This window comes from Megalobrama amblycephala, linkage group LG5 (assembly GCF_018812025.1).
Source record: "Megalobrama amblycephala isolate DHTTF-2021 linkage group LG5, ASM1881202v1, whole genome shotgun sequence".
NCBI lineage: Eukaryota > Metazoa > Chordata > Actinopteri > Cypriniformes > Xenocyprididae > Megalobrama > Megalobrama amblycephala.
In genome coordinates this window covers 21,351,824-21,369,357 of record NC_063048.1, presented here as the reverse complement: position 1 = coordinate 21,369,357, position 17,534 = coordinate 21,351,824, and the positions used below count along the sequence as shown (strand labels likewise).

Here is a 17,534-nt window from a genome sequence, read left to right as displayed (position 1 = left end):
AATATAATGTTCATTCTGATCTTAGGGGAGAGCAGGGACGAAAGTAACATTTTTCACAAAAACGTAATTTTAAAAGGTAATGTTTTAGACAGCGATATATTTTTGCTGTGATCAATAACTCACAAGTGTGGTCTATCAATACCAGGTGGTATTTTGTACAAATGTAGAACGGCTTCAGTATAATTTCACTTTGAACATAAGTTGGACATTGTTACTTTCGACCCCGTCATGTGGGACGAAAGTAACACACAGGAGGGTCAAAAGTAACACAACAATACAAGTTAGATTTTTTTGTGCTAGTCTTGTTTTTATTAAATATACCTGACCATGACCTTGTTCATAAGTAACTGCAAACATATTTTGTCCTTTATCTTTGCAAAAAAAATATTAAATTACATTTTCATTTCAAATTGGGAATTTCAGTTTCATAAAATGTTTCAAAAGTAACCCAACAGTACAAACTTGAATTGTTTAGAATATTTTTGGGGGGCAATGTCAATTTATTTTATAAAACATTTTTTCAACAGTTTGAACAATATGAAAATTACATTAAATTAGCATAATATAAATTCTCAACATAATGTAGCAATAGTCATGTTTCCAATCCAGCTGTTTGTATGCACACATTCAAAATATGCATAAAACATCTGAATAGAAACACTGCAAATTCATAGGTGGATGTGGAAAAGCTAAGGTATGGCTAAAAACTAAATGTGACTAAGGTAAATGTAAACAGATTGAGTGAATAAATGGTGACATACAGAAATCAGCAACAGATATGTCCAGAAACGCCCTCTCATAAACATCTGGCTGAATTAGACCTCTGTTTGTCTTTCTGACCCTCACTCTTGGCATATTCTGCTAGTATAATACATAATGAACATGTTTTAATAAATGCTGCAATGCAGAGAAAGCCACCACATTAGCAGTGGGACAAAAGAAACGCTTGTTGTCACTGGAGCGACAGTGACAACAAGCGTTTCTTTTGTCCCACTGCTAATGTGGTGGCTTTACACGACAGTAACATCTGACATTTAAACCCAAATTACTTTCATACTGAAAAATACTGACAAGTCAAACATCAGGATGTGTTACAGCACTAACCTGTAGATTGATCATTATTGTGACGCATGAAACGAGAAACACAACTTGTAATTAGAAAAAAAAGTACCGCTTCAGCAATTTATTTACCATACTCGAAAACTGTTTTTCGGACCTAACCGCGGGAAACGATGACGAAATTACATGATATTTGGCAGCTCCGTCAAGGGTTGCGTGCTGAACGTGCTGTCATAACTTGAAATGCAAATGTAGTCGGGGCTCTGAAAAAAATCGCTTTGTTACTTTCGTCCGGCGTTACTTTCGCCCCGGTTCTCCCCTATTCATCGCGTCTCACACTGCAGCGTCACGATCACTAGAGCGTTGACACCCTGTTGTGAAAGAATCACGGCTTATGTTGGATTAAAACTTAAAGTTCCGTTGAGTTTGGAAAGGTCTGTACACGGTAATCATCAGAATATCTCTTCTCCTGTCTCTGAATATGTCTGGAATTTCAAATCACCCTGATGACTCTCTTTTTAAGAGGCGTTTAGTTAGCTATGTGATAACAGTGCACTGAAAATAGATATAGCCTAAATGGAAACAACTGAGCCATAATATATCAAACCGGATGTGCGTCACAAGGCTCAGTGCAAGACAAGTAGTTCATTAAGGATTTACTGTCAAACAGCTCCACATCCTCAGATCTAAATGTGTCAGCAGTAAATGTCCTCGTTAATTTCTCTTTCTCTGTAACTCCAGTTCCCCACTGAAAAGCAACCTTGAGAGGCTGGAGTGCCACTTCACATGGGATCTGGGGCAAAATCGATATGAGCTTCTAAAGATGAAGAGGAACATGGAGGATGTGGACGAGGAAACGTGCACTTGGCCGGTTCACTATTACAACCTGCTGGGCTACATCCATCAGGCTCTTGGCTCCAGCACAGAGGCGCTGATAAACCTGGACAAAGCAGAAAGTGTGATCCAGGATCAGGGAACAGAAGAGGCTGGAGTCCAGCTGCAGGTCAACAAAGCTAACCTGGCTTGGGTCTACTTCCATTTGGGAGAGATGGAGAAGAGCAAAGAATATCTAGAAGAGGTGGAGAGGCTTCAGGGAATGCATCCTGCTCCACCTGGATGCACTTTACACCCTGAAGTCAGTGGAGAAAAGGGCTGGACGCTGATGAAGTTTGACTTGTCAACGAAGTGCCAGGCGATTGATTACTTTAAAATGGCTTTAAAAGCACAACCAGATAGGAAGGAATGGTCCAAAGGACTTGCCACGGTGATGAGCAAGCATTGTGTACAGTTTAAATTCACTCCAGAACAGATTGTAGAGCAACTGAAAATCGCACATGAGAAAGACCTGAATAGTTTGTTCCTTCATGCTCGTTACTTACTAAAACTATCTGATCAGGAAAATGTGTCATCAAAAAACATTGAAAGGGAGATGCAAGATTTACTAGAAAGAACTCTTGAAACTGGAAACCTGGAGGGTTTGCACTTTATTCTCAGGTATTATAGAAAAGAGATTTCTTTTGATAAAGCTGTTCAAATAGCAGAGAGAGTTCAAGAAAAGTTCCCCTCTTCAGTTCAAGCATCAAAACTTTTGGCAGAATGCTACAAATGGATGGTTTACAAAATAGAAGACAGTGAGGAAAGGGAGATTTTTGCTAGGAAAGCAATTAAGCTCTTTGAGGAGGCTGTCAGATATAACTCTTACTCATACAAATCAAAGATAGCCCTTGCATCAATGTACAGATATGCACACAACAGGAAGAGATCAGATGAGATTTACCAGCAGCTCCTGTCAGAGATGAAGGATCTTTCTCCTGATAGGCAACAGCATATTTATTACAATTATGCCTTTCATCTACTGGACTGCAGACAGTATGATGAATCAATCGAATATCACATGAAAGTAGCAAAAATCCCAAGTGATTCAGTTGACAAACAGAAGAGCATGAAGATTCTTCAAAAAACTGTGAGAAAAGGTAAAAGCCGTCACTGTGAGGAAATTCTGCACATTCTGGAGAGAAATAATATTTCTGATTAAAATGTCATACTTCATCAAAAACAAACAAACAGTCCTTCCATTTGTATAAATTTGCCACAATTCTAAAAAAAATGTATTGGAGGTGGGAAAATTTTCTTTCTCTTGTAGCATCTGGACCAATCAGACACACACAAATTATTCATTATATTTAACAAATAATCCAGCAAACTCACTCTCCCAACAAAGGTGTGTGAACCATCCCCCAAAACTGCAACTAACATCCCTAATGCAGCCAACACCAGGTCTCTGGTTACAGGGGGGTATTCCAGAAATCAAGGTTAACTTGCTGTCACATATACCCTGAACTCTCATTTGATTAACCCAAACTTTGCTCACTAGAGGTATGCTGTTTCCAAAAATGCATCTGGGAGTAAGTTCAGCCAACCCAGAGTATGTTCCCGGTTAACACGCAAGACATTCTCAACAGAGCAACGAATAAATGATTTACCATGGAAATGGACGCTAAGAAAAACCACACTATTCTACTACTACTTTTGTTTAATGCCTATTTACATAACCAACTTGGTGCACATCACCACCTATTTGGTGGTTGTACCATAATTTTTTCATCTTTTAATAAGTAATCAGTTCACTGAAAATAGGAATTATATTGTTTGTTATAAGTATTTAATAAGATATCTCATATGTATTTTATTATAGAAATTAAAGCATAGAAAACTTCTTGTTATAAAAATGGGGAATAAAGCAGATCCATGTGTGGATGATAATAAATACATATATTAGAATTGAATAAACATTTAAACATTACCACTTTAATAAAATCACTATTGTTATATATAGCTGTAACTATAGAACAATGTATATTTTGTTACATTAATATGACTAGCTGAGCAAACTAACCCTGGAACATAACCTGCTCCGGAGCACATTTTTGGAACCGAAAGCTGAGGTTATCCGCTTACTATACTCTATTACACACACAAACACACATACACACACACACACACACACACACACACACACACACACACACACACACACACACACACACACACACACACACACACACACACATAACCACTTTAGAAATGTATCAACATGTATTTAATTTCACTGTGATCATTTCTTTATAGTGTTTTGCCTATGTATTAATCCGTTAATGCATGTGTTAGTATTACTTGATTAATCAATATTGCATATATATCATTCTTGATCTCAACAAATTTTTTTAATGAACTACATGATCATGTACACCTCAGACATTTTTTTGGCATATAGAGGCACTGAATGTACAAATCATTTGATTCTGCAGTTTTGTTTACAACAAGTAACATTTAAAGCATGTGATATTGATAATGTTGTGTGGGCTTGACCTACTGTAATTTGATTGGTGATTTGCATATTTACCATCTAACAGTGAGGAAAGGAAGACTTTGGCTATGAAATCCATTGAGCTGTTTGAGGAGGTTGTCAGACATTACCCTAATCTTTTACATGAAAGAAATCCCAAAAATGAAAAAAAAAAAAAAAAAAAAAAAGTAAAGTGTAAGTCTTTAAAAGTATTATGAGGAGGGGCAGAGACCCTCGCTGTAGGGCAGTTCAGTATTTTCTGGAGGGAATTAAGACTTCTGATTATAATGTGCACTAATACTAGCCTGACTACGTCAGACTTCCTACTTCCGCTCAATTTCATTTCGCTTCTGTACTCAGTCTGATACAGCGTCAGAGCTTTGTGTTTGCCACCGGTCTGGAAACAGCCGGGCCAATCAACGAACAGAGGGCGGGCTGAGAGCCGTGACGTAATGCTAAGCGCCGAGTTTTACATTGTAGGTTAGAGAAATCGAAAACCGAAACGACCGCGGAAATGGGAAACGAGACACGGGATGCAAACTTCGGGATGCATTAACTTCGCATAATCTGCAAAAGTCGTTTACAGCCATGTTCACTCCGGTATTTCGCTCGCATCATCATGTGTTTACAACAGGTTTACAGTGGAAGTTCAATCATAGATTTGAGTTCGATGCATGATGTCTGTGCTTCGATGCGGCTGTACAGGCCCATAACATACGTCATAACTAAACGTATCTGATTGGCTTACGGGTAACCAATGATTTTAAACTTCAGACAAGCGCCCCCTAGCGAGAGAGAAAACACTTCTCTATTATGCCATTCCAGACTCTGTCTACGAAGCAAAGTGAAGTAGCAGAGTCTGGTATTACCAGGCTACACTAATACAACAGTCAAGTTATAAAAAGGGTGTTCTCTTTAAATTTCACACTATGCATAAAGCTATTGTATATACAGTTATATTTTGTTATGCTAATGGACTGTAGCTTCCACAGTACCTGTTCATTGTTTCCACTGAGGTAAAACTACACTTTAGTGTACTGTATAACACTTCTTGGAGCTGGATCATGTGCTTATTGCTTCTGATTATAACTATATTGTTCACAGAAAACACATTCATAACTGCTTTCCTTTGAGACTTTCATTTCTGAAATGTGGATATACAGAGGTGTTGCTTACAGTACATGTTTCTGTTACAAATACAATAATAAACATTTAATTATAAAACACTGTTTTCTCCCATTCATTTTTGATTAGTTTTTTTAGTTTGTTGATTAGATTTTGACCTGCTCAGACCTGACCTGCTTGACCTGTTGATTTTGTAACTTTGTTTTCAGTGTGCAGTAACATAAAAATGAACGCCCTTTTCTAAGTAGAGTGTATTTCAAACATGTTTATACATTTTCTTAAGGGAACTTTGTAGCTTGCTGGTGGAAAGACTGAAGATACATTCTGACAAATTGAATATTATCTACTGTAACGAACAAACACAAGGTCACGTACAAATAAATGCGTGTTGTTGAGAATCACAAGGCATTTAATGTAATTTTAAAAAATGTAAAACAAGAAATTAAAACTAATTTGTTCCCCTTGTCAAAAACCCATAATTCCCATGAAAGGCACATAATTGTTCATGACCTTTATTTGAAATACAGGCTATTAAACTGCTTACATATACTATCTAATATTGTTGTTGTTTCCTTGGCAATGATTTAGCCTTATTTTTCATGAGAGTCCATAAAGTCTATTCACCAAAGCATTATCTGAATGGTGAGCAGCTCACACAGAATATTCACTCCTAAATCCAAAGAAAGCTCTGTGGATTGATGCAGAATTAGGAAAGCTCCATTTAACACATTTGCCATAATTAAAAAATTCAAACATTCTTCAGAGTTCAAAACATCCCCATAGTTTCCACAAAAAATAATAAACAGCACATCTGTTTTTAACATCTATTTCACAATACTGCTCTTTTACTATATTTGTGACTCAATATGCATCTTTGGTGAGCATAAGAGGCTTCTTTCTAAAACACTTAGGCCCGCTTTCACAGACAGGGCTTAGACTAAGCCAGGATAAGACCTTAGTTCAATTAGGATATTTAAGTAGTTTTTATAAACCCTAGAAAAAACGCATGAACACGCATTTAAAATGTAAGTAGCTTGCGTATTGACGCTGCTTGTCGGTTATCGGCTGGAGCATGTTTATTATACTAAGTGGTCCAGGCTGCACCAGTTTGTTTTTATTGCAGTTTTCGGAGCTTGTGGCGACTACAGAGACCGCGTTTTTTTTACAGTGTGTTCAGGGGACAGGCAGCTAGCGGATAGTGAGGAGATGTTTGCGGTATGTGACAAAAAAAAAATTGGGCCTAAAAACGCGTCAAATCGCTTAGAGCGCCTTTAAGAAGTTGCAAGTTGCTTTCAGTTAAAACAGCTCAAACATGCTTTTTAGTCTGGGACTAGCTTAAGCCTTGTCTGTGAAACCGGGGGTAAAATCTTACAATCTTACAACTTTTGAATGGTAGTGTACATTATAAATACATTGAGCTGTGAATGGAGCAGTATACATGTAACTACTGGGCAAAGGACATCTGTTTATCTGACTAGCCAATCAGATTCAATCTGCTTGAGAGACAAATAACAAATGAATGTCAAATATGGAATCAGTTTCTTTTGTAGCAAACTCATTAAAATATTTGGAACATTTTATAGAAGTTACTTTCAGTCTCAAGCACAAAATTTCACCTTTAAAACATGAAATTATAAGTAAAATCCTGTATTTTGGGAGGTTTGAGCTTATGTTTATGGCAGTCCATCTCACTGATGAGAGCTTTGCAATATTGCTGTACTTTTCTACTGCTTTAGAAATCTCCTGTACCTGGCTGTGAGTCAGTTTATGCAAGAGCTCCCTCTAGTGCAGCGGATGATCACTCTCACAGCGGCCAGAATCACAGCACTGCAGATCAGAGAGACTCCACTGAGGAAGAATGTAGCTGTGTAGGAGCCTGTCTGATCCACTAGCCAACCTGAGAGAGAGGGATTTCATAAAACACTCTGATTTGGTTAAATACTGTATGTGTAAACAGTAACTGCAGTAACTTGTGTGTGATTGACTCTTGGCATGTATTGGAAAATGAGAATCTACAGTACAGTCCAAAAGTTTGGAACCACTAAGATTTTTAATGTTTTTAAAAGAAGTTTTGTCTGCTCACCAAGGCTATATTTATTTAATTAAAAATACAGTAAAAAAACAGTAATATTGTGAAATATTATTACAATTTAAAATAACTGTTTTCTATTTGAATATATTTCACAAAGTAATTTATTCCCTAATGTATTCTTGGATGGCAAAGCTGAATTTTCAGCATCATTACTCCAGTCTTCAGTGTCACATGATCCTTCAGAAATCATTCTAATATGCTGATCTGCTGCTCAAGAAACATTTAATGTGTACAATTATACAAAATATTTGTGTACAATATTTTTTTTCAGGATTATTTGATGAATAGAAAGTTCAAAAGAACAGTGTTTATCTGAAATCTAATCTTTTGTAACATTATAAATGTCTTTACTGCCACTTTTGATTGATTTAATGCATCCTTGCTGAATAAAAGTATTCATTTCTTTAATTTCTTTTCAAAAAAATAAAAATAAAAATTCTTACTGACCGCAAACTTTTGAACGGTAGTGTATAATGCTACAGAAGCTTTGTATTTCAGATAAATGCTGTTCTTTTGAACTTTCTATTCATCAAGGAATCCTGAAAAAAAAAGTACACAACTGTTTTCAACATTGAAAATAATCATAAATGTTTATTGAGCAGAAAATCAGCATATTAGAATGATTTCTGAAGGATCATGTGACACTGAAGACTGGAGTAACGATGCTGAAAATTCAGCTTTGCATCACAGGAATAAATTACTTTGTCAAATATATTTAAATAGTACACAGTTATTTTAAATTGTAATAATATTTCACAATATTACTGTTTTTTACTGTATTTTTAATTAAATAAATGTAGCCTTGGTGAGCAGACGAAACTTCTTTTAAAAACATTAAAAATCTTAGTGGTTCCAAACTTTTGGACTGTACTGTATGTGTTTGTAAGCGTGAAAGAGAGAGTGTGTAAGTTTTCTCTGACCTCCGATAGGTGGGCTGATGAGGTAGGGGATGGCGTGGAGGAAGTAAACAACTCCCAGAGCTGAGGTCAGGTGGGTAGAACTGACAGTGTCAGAGGTCACCACAGGAATAAGTGCCACGTAAGCTCCATCAAAGTAGCCGTAGATGAGAGAAAAGGGGACGAGTAGGGAAAAACCATTCAGCAGAGGCAGAAAGAGACAACTCAGCCCTTCTGACCCCACAGCTAGCATGTAACTCACCACCCTATATGGCCTTAAACACCTGAACATAAACACACACACACATACAGATCAAACCGCAGAGTTAGATGGTTCCATTAACAGTTTTTTTAGTATGTTCAGGGAATTAATTAAAAAAGAAGATAGTTTTAACAATAATAAATACATTTTTAGAAAATAGGCGTTTGTATTGTACCAGCTTTTAATGACATTTCAGTGCTTTTGTTCTTTTTCAGTCTATTTAACATTAAAGTCGGCATGAAAAGAAAGTTGCAATCATCTTTTCTTCCCTATTGTTACATATATCTGAGTGAAATGGCTTCTAGTATGAGAAAAAAAAAAGTATAGGGACTTGATTTTGTCCATCGGGAATTGATTGGATCAATGGATTGCTGTTGTTTGCTATTGCTGTGATCTCATATATGAGAGACATGCTGCTGGAGGGGAGAAGATAAAGTTTTACTTCAGCAATAAAAAAATAAAACACAAATGTGATGTTTAACTAAAGTCATTTTTGCTTATTTGTATAGTTGAACTGGATTTTCCAAGGTCAGCAGCAAAGACATTGGCTGATGAAGTGAGATTAAATACATAAAGTATATTTGTGTTATTTAACATATTTAAACATTTCACTGTTTTATCTGTTTTTGTGCAAGTGAGATGAGTAAACGAATGTTCACATTTAGTCTAGAATTTTTTTAATTTTCTAGGATTTTCAAAGTCGTCATCTCATTGGTTGAATTCTACAGGATGTCCGGGAGATGTGTGTGTCACGTTCTTTAACGGTCCGCCTGGAAACAAATGCTGTGACGCCAAACCACCTCTTGGAAGAAGAACGCCGCCGTGTTTACAACTGTGACAAGGGCGCTTATAAGGATCGATTAAAGGCTGGATTTTCAAAAGTATGTAAAGTTCGCGGCTCCATTATTGCAGTAAACTTGCACAACATTCTTGAATTAATAATTTATTAGACGCACGTCAGTCTTTTTATTGTTGGGACATCAACTTTACATTTTCATGCCCCTAAACATGACGCAGAACAAAACGAACTGTGATTGGTTGCGTTACATGTCAGTGACAGTCAAACATCTTCTTGGGTGGTCCTTGGCCTGCTGTCAGTCTGAAGGTCTGGCTATATGAGACTATATGTAAAGCAGCAGCAGCATGTATTACATGCTCACATCAGCACATCTGTGAATGTATTGGCTAATGTATAAATTAAAAAGTAATGCATTACTAGTTACTTGGGGAAAGTAATCTGATTACGTAACTTGTGTTACTTGTAATGCGTTACCCCCAACCCTGTACATTAGTAGACATGAATGTGATTTTAAGGACAGATTACAGTACCACAAATTTAAGTCAACGTCTACCTCCACAGGTTATGTGTAGTGAACCGAAATCTAGTATAGATGTAGCTCTTAAATTTCTGTAATATTGAAATTTGTGAGAAAAGAAAAAACATTCACAACAAACTCTTACTTACTTTCTATCAGCAATCCATCCAAAAGTGATAGTTCCGACAATCCCTGACACTCCAAGTATGGACATGAGTAATGCTGCCTGTTGAGGGCTGACGCCTGCACTCAGTGAATAGGGCACAAGATACACAAACGGTACACTGCAACCATATGCAAGGAACAGGTAGGACACCAACAGCAACAGGAAGTCTGGTATCAACAGGAAGGAATATTCTCTCAATATGGGTTTCCTTACGATAGACCATAAATTTTCCTTGGACTCCTTCAGTATGTTTGTGTTTACCACCTTTGATTGCGCCAGAGTGGTGTGGTTAGCGACTGCTTCGGATTTTGATTCTGAGATAGCTGTATTCTCTTGATTGGTGGGCAAACGGCCACCATCTGAATGTACTAAAGCTGGGACTGAGATGTTCCATTCATCTGTGTTTTTGCTCACAGTCTCGGAGTCTTCAGAGAGATCCCGTCTATAGTTTAGTTCCTCATCGGAGTGCGTATGCTTTGCATCACAGGGCTCTGACTTATCTGCCTCCATCTGTTCTTTTCCATCCCTCTGCATATTCTCAGCTTGTTCTTTTCCCCCTCTCTCTTTAATCATTTTATCTGTATCCATATGTTTTACCTCCACTGATCTCCATTCCTGTGCGCTCAATTCAACACTGAGGACTGCATCAGCAATTTTCACATTCAGCAAATCAACCCTTTTGTCACTCTCCAAGTCCATCTCCTTCTGCCTCCCTCTCTGGCCTTCCAAAGGCCTCATAAGGGCTCCACAGACACACAGGTGGGACACCAAACCCCCCAGAATGAGCAGCGCACCCCTCCAGGAGAAGAACTCAATGAGGAGTTGCACAGCCGGTGCTAGTATGAAGGTTCCAATGCCGCTGCCTGACATGGCGATCCCGTAAGCCAGCGCTTTTCTCTCGCTGAAGTAAGAACCCACCATGGCGATTGCAGGAGTGTAACTAAGAGCAAATCCCACACCTGTGCAGAAAATCAGGATGGTTAGTATTCAAGACTACGGATATGAATGGCTAGTTAACTTTTTTTGTTCAAAATGAACAAAATTTAAATAATGATTCGATACATCATCAATCCTTATTCCAAAAAAATGTCTTTTTGTCTTATCCTGATTCAAAGTTGAATATAAGCCTATTATAAGTGTTTATATTTTAGACCTGAAAGGATGGATTTCACAGCAAATTGCGTCACTCGCCCGTGTGTGTCTCATCATATCCGTAAATAGAGAAAAGTTGCTCCGGCTACTTTGATGTGTGTATGATGTGGGAGTGGCATAGGATAGTTGTCACAACGAGCAAGAAAGGTTGACATGGAGCATGTTACATCTCAAACCTCTGGGGAATCACCCATTTTAAAATAACGCTGAACAGAGGAGAGTCTGCTGGCAAAAAAAGAACTCATAATAAAACGAGAAACAACGTTGGCTTGGCTTTTCGCCGATGTTGAGAACTGGAAAACTGGAAAATTATGATTATCAGTGCAGTTGAAATAGAAGTCTCTGTTTGAGTTTAAAATATTAAGAATGTTGTGTATGCTGCTGTATGTGCATCTGTATCAAACCTGTAAGAACACCAAGTGTAAGATACAGGAACTCTACGCTGGTGGCCAGTGAGCTGAGCAGCAGACCAGCAGAGGAAAGAAGTCCACCAATAATCACAGCAATGCGAGAAGAGAGGCGGTTCCCTATGTAACTACCCAGTGGTGCTATAATGAGAGAAAGAAAGAGAAAAAGAATGAGGTGGATTGCATGATAGTGGAAATGCATATTATGGCTGATAACCGATGCATGTATAAATAAACAAATACAACACTAAATACTAAAATGTATATGATTTCATATTAATTTATGAAAAATAAAATGTAATTTGTTTACATTTAACAATTCAATTTACATTTATTTGTATAGCGCTTTTCACAATACATATTGTTTCTAAGCAGCTTTACAGAAAATGCAGTGTTATTATATTATTTAAGATTCACTTTAAATGAGTTAGATTACAGTAATCTAATAGTAAAACTAGGGGAAATGAGCATTAATAATTAAATATTGACTGATAAATTTACATTATCAACCTATACCAATAAATAAAAAACAGTATCAGCCCACCAACTGATATGGTACAGATAAATCATGCACAAACATTATTTAACTCATTATTATGTATCACTGAATCAACCTAATATATTAAATTACACCAGAAAAAAATTGTGCTGGATGAAAATAATAAATAGCTCTGTAAGATCATATGTGACTTTTTTTTTATTATTAAACTCTACCGTTTGTGTGCATTTATGTGTGTCTTTATCTTCATGATTAATAAATATTGTGGTCCCACTTTATATTAAGTGGCCTTAACTACTATGTACTTACATCAAAAAATAAGTACAATGTACTTATTGGGTTCAGATTGAATTGCAAAACACATTTGCTGTTATTGAGGTGGGGTACGGGTAAGGTTAGGGAAAGCTTTGGTGGTGTGGGTAGGATTAAGGGTAGGGGTAAGGGTTAAGGGATGGGTCAACAGTGTAATTATAAATGTAATTACAGAAATTAGTTACAGATGTAATTACATGCAGGTGTTTTTAAAATATAAGTACAATGTAGAAACATGTATGTACACGTAGTGCAAGTGCATTGTATCAAATGATTAATTTAAATGTAAGTACATAGTAATTAAGGCCACTTAATATAAAGTGGGTCCAATATTGTTTATGTATGCATCACAATCAATCTATCTGCTTAAATCTAACTAAACTAATCTAATCTAACTGTTTAAACTAAGTAAAGAATCAGTGGAAAAATAGATTCCAAAAGATATACCCAGGACCCCCACATAAATATGAAAATGTGTTTCTGTGAACATTCTGGCAGCCAGATAAGTCTGGTTTAGGGTGGACTATGCTCTGTAAACCTGTCAACACAGACTTTTTTTTGAAAACAAAGTTCTCCTAAAATCAATAATAATTGAACTGCCACCTATAAGTCACCGAGTTTTGCTATAGGGTGAACACTGGGGGATTTTTTATTCGAGTCTTAAATGGGTCTTACCACACAACATTGTAGTGCAGTCCAGCAGAGAGTGTATCCATGCAGTTGCAGAATAATCTCTGGAAAAGTATGACTGGAATTCCACAAAAAAGATGGAAACACACCTGCAACCAGCATGAAAATGGGCAGATTTGAGAAAGCAATATGCTAAAGGTCATCTGGTACTTACTGCAGCATTTATTTTAGTCCTTTTATGTACATTTTCTATCAACATCCAAAACTGGATATTTTTCCTAGGTTGTTATCCTGCTTATTTAATGATTTAATAATAGAAGACATGAGTAATTCCGTCTTGGCTAGTGGCTAATCTTTCAAAAACATAAAAGACCATCAGAATTCAACTTGGTTGAGTTTAGAGGCCATTTCAGCAGCCTTTAGTTTAATTTAGTCTCACATTAAAGAGCACCTATTATGCTTTTTTTTTTTTTTTTGCATTTTTAACTTTCTTTAGTGTATTGTTGCCGTGTTTGAGAATGAAAAAAATCTGCAAAGTTCCAAAGCACAAAGTCCACTCCAGAGGGAGTTATTCTCTATATCAGTAAGCACTGTTTCTGAACTCACTGAAACACCTCGATTGTAGTCTTGAGTTTTCTTCCAGGAACGCACACATCACAATATTCCTCATTTCAATAATTCCCACCAAAGGGTGAGAAGTGGTAGAGTTGGGTTAGTAGTGTGTTGAAACTCGCTGTTATGGTAAAGGGTGTGATTCTGAAACGCGTTGGAAGCAGTTGACCAATCACAACACACTGGTCCAGCCGACCAATCAAAGCACAATGTACATTTTGGATAGACGGGCTTCAGTGAGACAAACTAAACAGAGCGTTACAGACAGACTGGGAAGAGAGGTGCTGCAACAATGTAAAATATGTGAAGAATAATGAATGTTTTTGAACATTCAAGCATGAAAACCTATTAAAGTAGACGGCAAAAACAAAATCAAGACTTGCCATATGGCCTCTTTAAACTGACAAAACAGAGGTGATGTAAGGGTATCACCCTGATTCCTGGTAAGGTAAGAAGTGCATATAAAAAAACGTGACTTGGGGGAGTCATGAACTGACCTAGTGACCGCACGTGTGCAAACGGTGGTGAGAAAACATCCAGCCACGATCATCCAGCCCCATCCGCCATCCGGAGTGGCCGCTGAATGTGGATTTTTTTCACTCATCTCTAGACTTCTGTTGGACAAGATGCTTCCTCTCTTCATCCTCTCCCTCACTCTCTCACTCCTTTCAGCCTCTTGTTTCCTTTTCTGTCCAGTTTCAGCTGGTTTTGCTCTCTCCGGCTCTGTTTGGGACATATTTACTTGCTGTTTTTCTCTCATTACTTCTGGTCCTTCTCTATAACTATAAGGAGCTTTTAAATGCCATCAAGCAAAATCTGCAGCAGAAACAGAACATTTTTCAATGTTAGCCACCTTCTCAAACTGTATGTGCAGTCTGGATGTAAAAACAAAAAAACAAAATCAACAACAAAAAACAACTCTATTGTTGCAATAAAAGTGAAACTGCTTCAAATGACATTGTGGTGTTTTGGACTAAATACTAAAATGTATCAATTATGGCTGAGATAAAAAGGATAGTTTAGACAGAAAATTAACATTCTTGTCATCATTTACTCCTTGTGAATGTGTGAACACAAAACTCAGGATTTATCACTCTATGACTGACTGGTTAGTGAGTGAGAGACCTTGCAAAAATCTTACAAAGAAATTAGAGCAAAACTGTCCCAGGCTGAGACTGTCCTGCAACATATACTCTCTGAGAGGTTTCCATGATACACACAGTGACCAAGTTACTACACACTAGTCTGATTCAAATGGAGGCGAGGAACACAGTGTGTCTTTATCAATGCCAAGAAAGAGGGCCAAAATCTACTTCATGGGGCAAAAGTAGTAACCTTATTGCAAAAATTATTAGACATGGAACAAAGCTTCATTCATCCAACCAACTCCTGACAATAACCATTACCAGAGTTAGATATTCTCCTGGACGTCACTTACCTCAAACTCTGTCTGGTAAACCAGACCACAGTCAGACCTGATGTGATGACTTGCAGTCTTCAAATTAAAAAAGACTTAACAGTCTGCCTCACTGAAGAAACACCTTCTACATAACAAAAGGTCACAATAACATTCAAAATTTTGGAGTCAGTAAGATGTTTTTTTTTTTTATTAATCATTTGATTCAGCATTAAATTGACCACAAGTGACAGTAAAGACAAAAGTTTTCTACTTAAAAAAAATTTTCTTTTGAACTTTCTATTCATCAAAAAATCTAAAAACTAACAAAAAATATTAAGTAGCTGTTTTTAACTGAGATAATGTTGACAACGCACACACTCTCTCTCTCCATAATATATTAGCTATAGATACAATAATCAATAACTAAAGGCACTATGCACTACCCTGTAAGTAAAACAAAAGAATTAGCCATTTAAGTTGTACCCAGAAAAGGGTCAGAAGAGTGAACATGTAAAAATCTAGGTACAAGAATAAATAATTATAAATTAGCAGATGAGAAGAGTTGTGTACAATCACCTGGGGAGTTTTTCTGAACAACATACAAACAAGATACATGACTGAGCGTTTGAAGTGGTCAAAGAGAAACAAACTTACTCTGAAACACATTTCCCAGTGTACAGAATCTAGAGCAGACGAGGAACAAACACAAGCACTGCTCTCCTCCAAAGTGTGGTACATATTGGCGCACATGGCTCTGCATCACTGCACGGTGTGCGCGCTTGGACAGATCAGCAGGGCGGAAACTACAGCCAACCAACGCGAGGTGGAAGTAGAGGGGGCTGCTTCTTGCAGTCCTGGGTCGGATATTTGCCATGTTTTCCCTCTCACCCCACCATGTGTGCATATTATTATACAATGACTTTCAGGGGGTCGACTGTTTTAATGGAATTTCAATAGCAAGTTCTCTTGACGCAATCTGTTTAAGTTCGTCCCGAGCAAACCAAACGCGTTTTTGGTCAAATTGTCACTAGTAGCCTACATTTAGTTGCCAAATAAATAAATATACAAACAAACCTATACGATAACGTACCTATCGGTGTTTCTTTTTTGGCCATGATGAGTGCTTTAGAGCCAGGTGAAAATACGCCCTGAATGAATTGTAAACTAACTTTTTTGGTTACTGAAATGTTTGAAAACCCTAAAGAGAAATATTTAAATGTAAAAAGAATATGTAGCCTGCTTTTAAGAGCCTACCCCCACCGTTTGTTTTGAGTTCCTGGTGTTCAAGCCCAAGCTTAATTGACGGGATGAGACAGGAGATTACAGGAGAACAGCGATTTGCTCATGCATATTACCCTAGGGGGCAAAATGATCACTCATTTGCTTTTGAAAAACATGTATCTGGTAAGTGTGAGAGGGGGTAGTGGATGGTTTGATTGTTCTTGACATTTTTGTCCTCGTTCCTTCTCTCGGGTTCAGTTTAGTGTAGCTACTTTACTGAGTACTGTAAAATTGTATTATCAAGTGTTAAGACAAAAAAAAAAAAAAAAAGAAAAAGAAAATGTGACTTAGAGATTTTTTTTTTAAGATTTGCACTCAAAGATGGATATCACAAACCTGTGCATTTGTTAAAGTGTAAGCATTTAAATAACTGAACACAAAAGTGGCCATTTCTCAGTGGGCTCACTTAAAGGGATAATTCACCCAAAAATTTAATTTTTGTCATCGCTTACTCACCCTCAAGTTATTCCAAACCTGTATTAGTTTCTTTCTTCTGTTAAACACAAAAGAACAGTTAATGGTAGCCATTGACTTCCATAGTAGGAAAAAATTACTATGAAAGTCAATGGCTGAGATCAACTGTCTGGTTACCAACATTCTTGTCTACTAAAAAATCTTCTTGTAGATATTTTCCAAAACTCCAAAACTCACACAGGTTGGAACAACATGAGTGTGAAGTTACAAATGTTATTTAAATTCATTCAAAAGTCACTGGAGAAGAAAACAGAAATTCCGTGCGCCCTCAGACGAGGCAGTTATGGAAAGATATGAAAAGCGTTGTCGGAAACAGCTGAACTCATGCCCTGTATCCGAAATCGTCCCCTATACCCTTAAAGGGTTAGTTCACTCAAAAATTAAAATAATGTAATTTATTACTCACCTTCATGTTGTTCTACACCCGTAAGACCTTCGTTCATCTTAAGAACACAAATTAAGATATTGCTGATGAAATCCGATGGCTCAGTGAGGCCTCTATTGAG

The 17,534-nt window shown here is 37.1% G+C and overlaps 2 protein-coding genes across 5 annotated transcripts in view; one reads left to right on the top strand and one right to left on the bottom strand.

The window, feature by feature from the left end:
- The window catches only part of LOC125268747 (interferon-induced protein with tetratricopeptide repeats 1-like), a 32,833-nt gene extending 28,085 nt beyond the window's left edge, over positions 1–4,748 (top strand). For both annotated transcript variants that reach the window (XM_048191195.1, XM_048191194.1), the window contains exon 2: positions 1,801–4,748. In XM_048191195.1, the coding sequence (XP_048047152.1) occupies positions 1,801–3,094 (1,294 nt within the window). In that variant the 3' untranslated portion in view covers positions 3,095–4,748. The remainder of the gene's footprint in view (positions 1–1,800) is intronic.
- Positions 4,749–6,813: 2,065 nt separating this feature from the next.
- On the bottom strand, positions 6,814–16,548 carry slc16a12a (solute carrier family 16 member 12a). Of its 3 annotated transcripts, XM_048191190.1 has the most exons (8): positions 15,928–16,548; positions 15,313–15,418; positions 14,372–14,690; positions 13,308–13,411; positions 11,819–11,962; positions 10,246–11,221; positions 8,543–8,802; positions 6,814–7,427 (listed from the first exon to the last, which is right to left on the bottom strand). In XM_048191190.1, exons 3-8 carry the CDS (start codon positions 14,632–14,634, stop codon positions 7,291–7,293), a joined length of 1,884 nt encoding a protein of 627 aa, XP_048047147.1. In that variant the 5' UTR covers positions 14,635–14,690; positions 15,313–15,418; positions 15,928–16,548; the 3' UTR covers positions 6,814–7,290. The 3 variants fall into 3 exon arrangements, with proteins under 3 accessions (XP_048047147.1, XP_048047148.1, XP_048047149.1); XM_048191191.1 differs by lacking the exons at positions 14,372–14,690; positions 15,313–15,418; positions 15,928–16,548 and adding an exon at positions 13,877–14,317; XM_048191192.1 differs by lacking the exons at positions 14,372–14,690; positions 15,313–15,418; positions 15,928–16,548 and adding an exon at positions 13,869–14,313.
- Positions 16,549–17,534: the final 986 nt, after the last annotated feature.

Coding starts and splice junctions, on each gene's coding strand:
- slc16a12a (XM_048191190.1), bottom strand. CDS start 14,634: ATGAGAGAAAAACAGCAAGTAAATATGTCCCAAACAGAGCCGGAGAGA. Junction 13,412..14,371: donor TGCACACGTGCGGTCACTAG/GTCAGTTCATGA, acceptor TGCTGGTTGCAG/GTGTGTTTCCATCTTTTTTG. Junction 11,222..11,818: donor TACACTTGGTGTTCTTACAG/GTTTGATACAGA, acceptor TTTTCTGCACAG/GTGTGGGATTTGCTCTTAGT.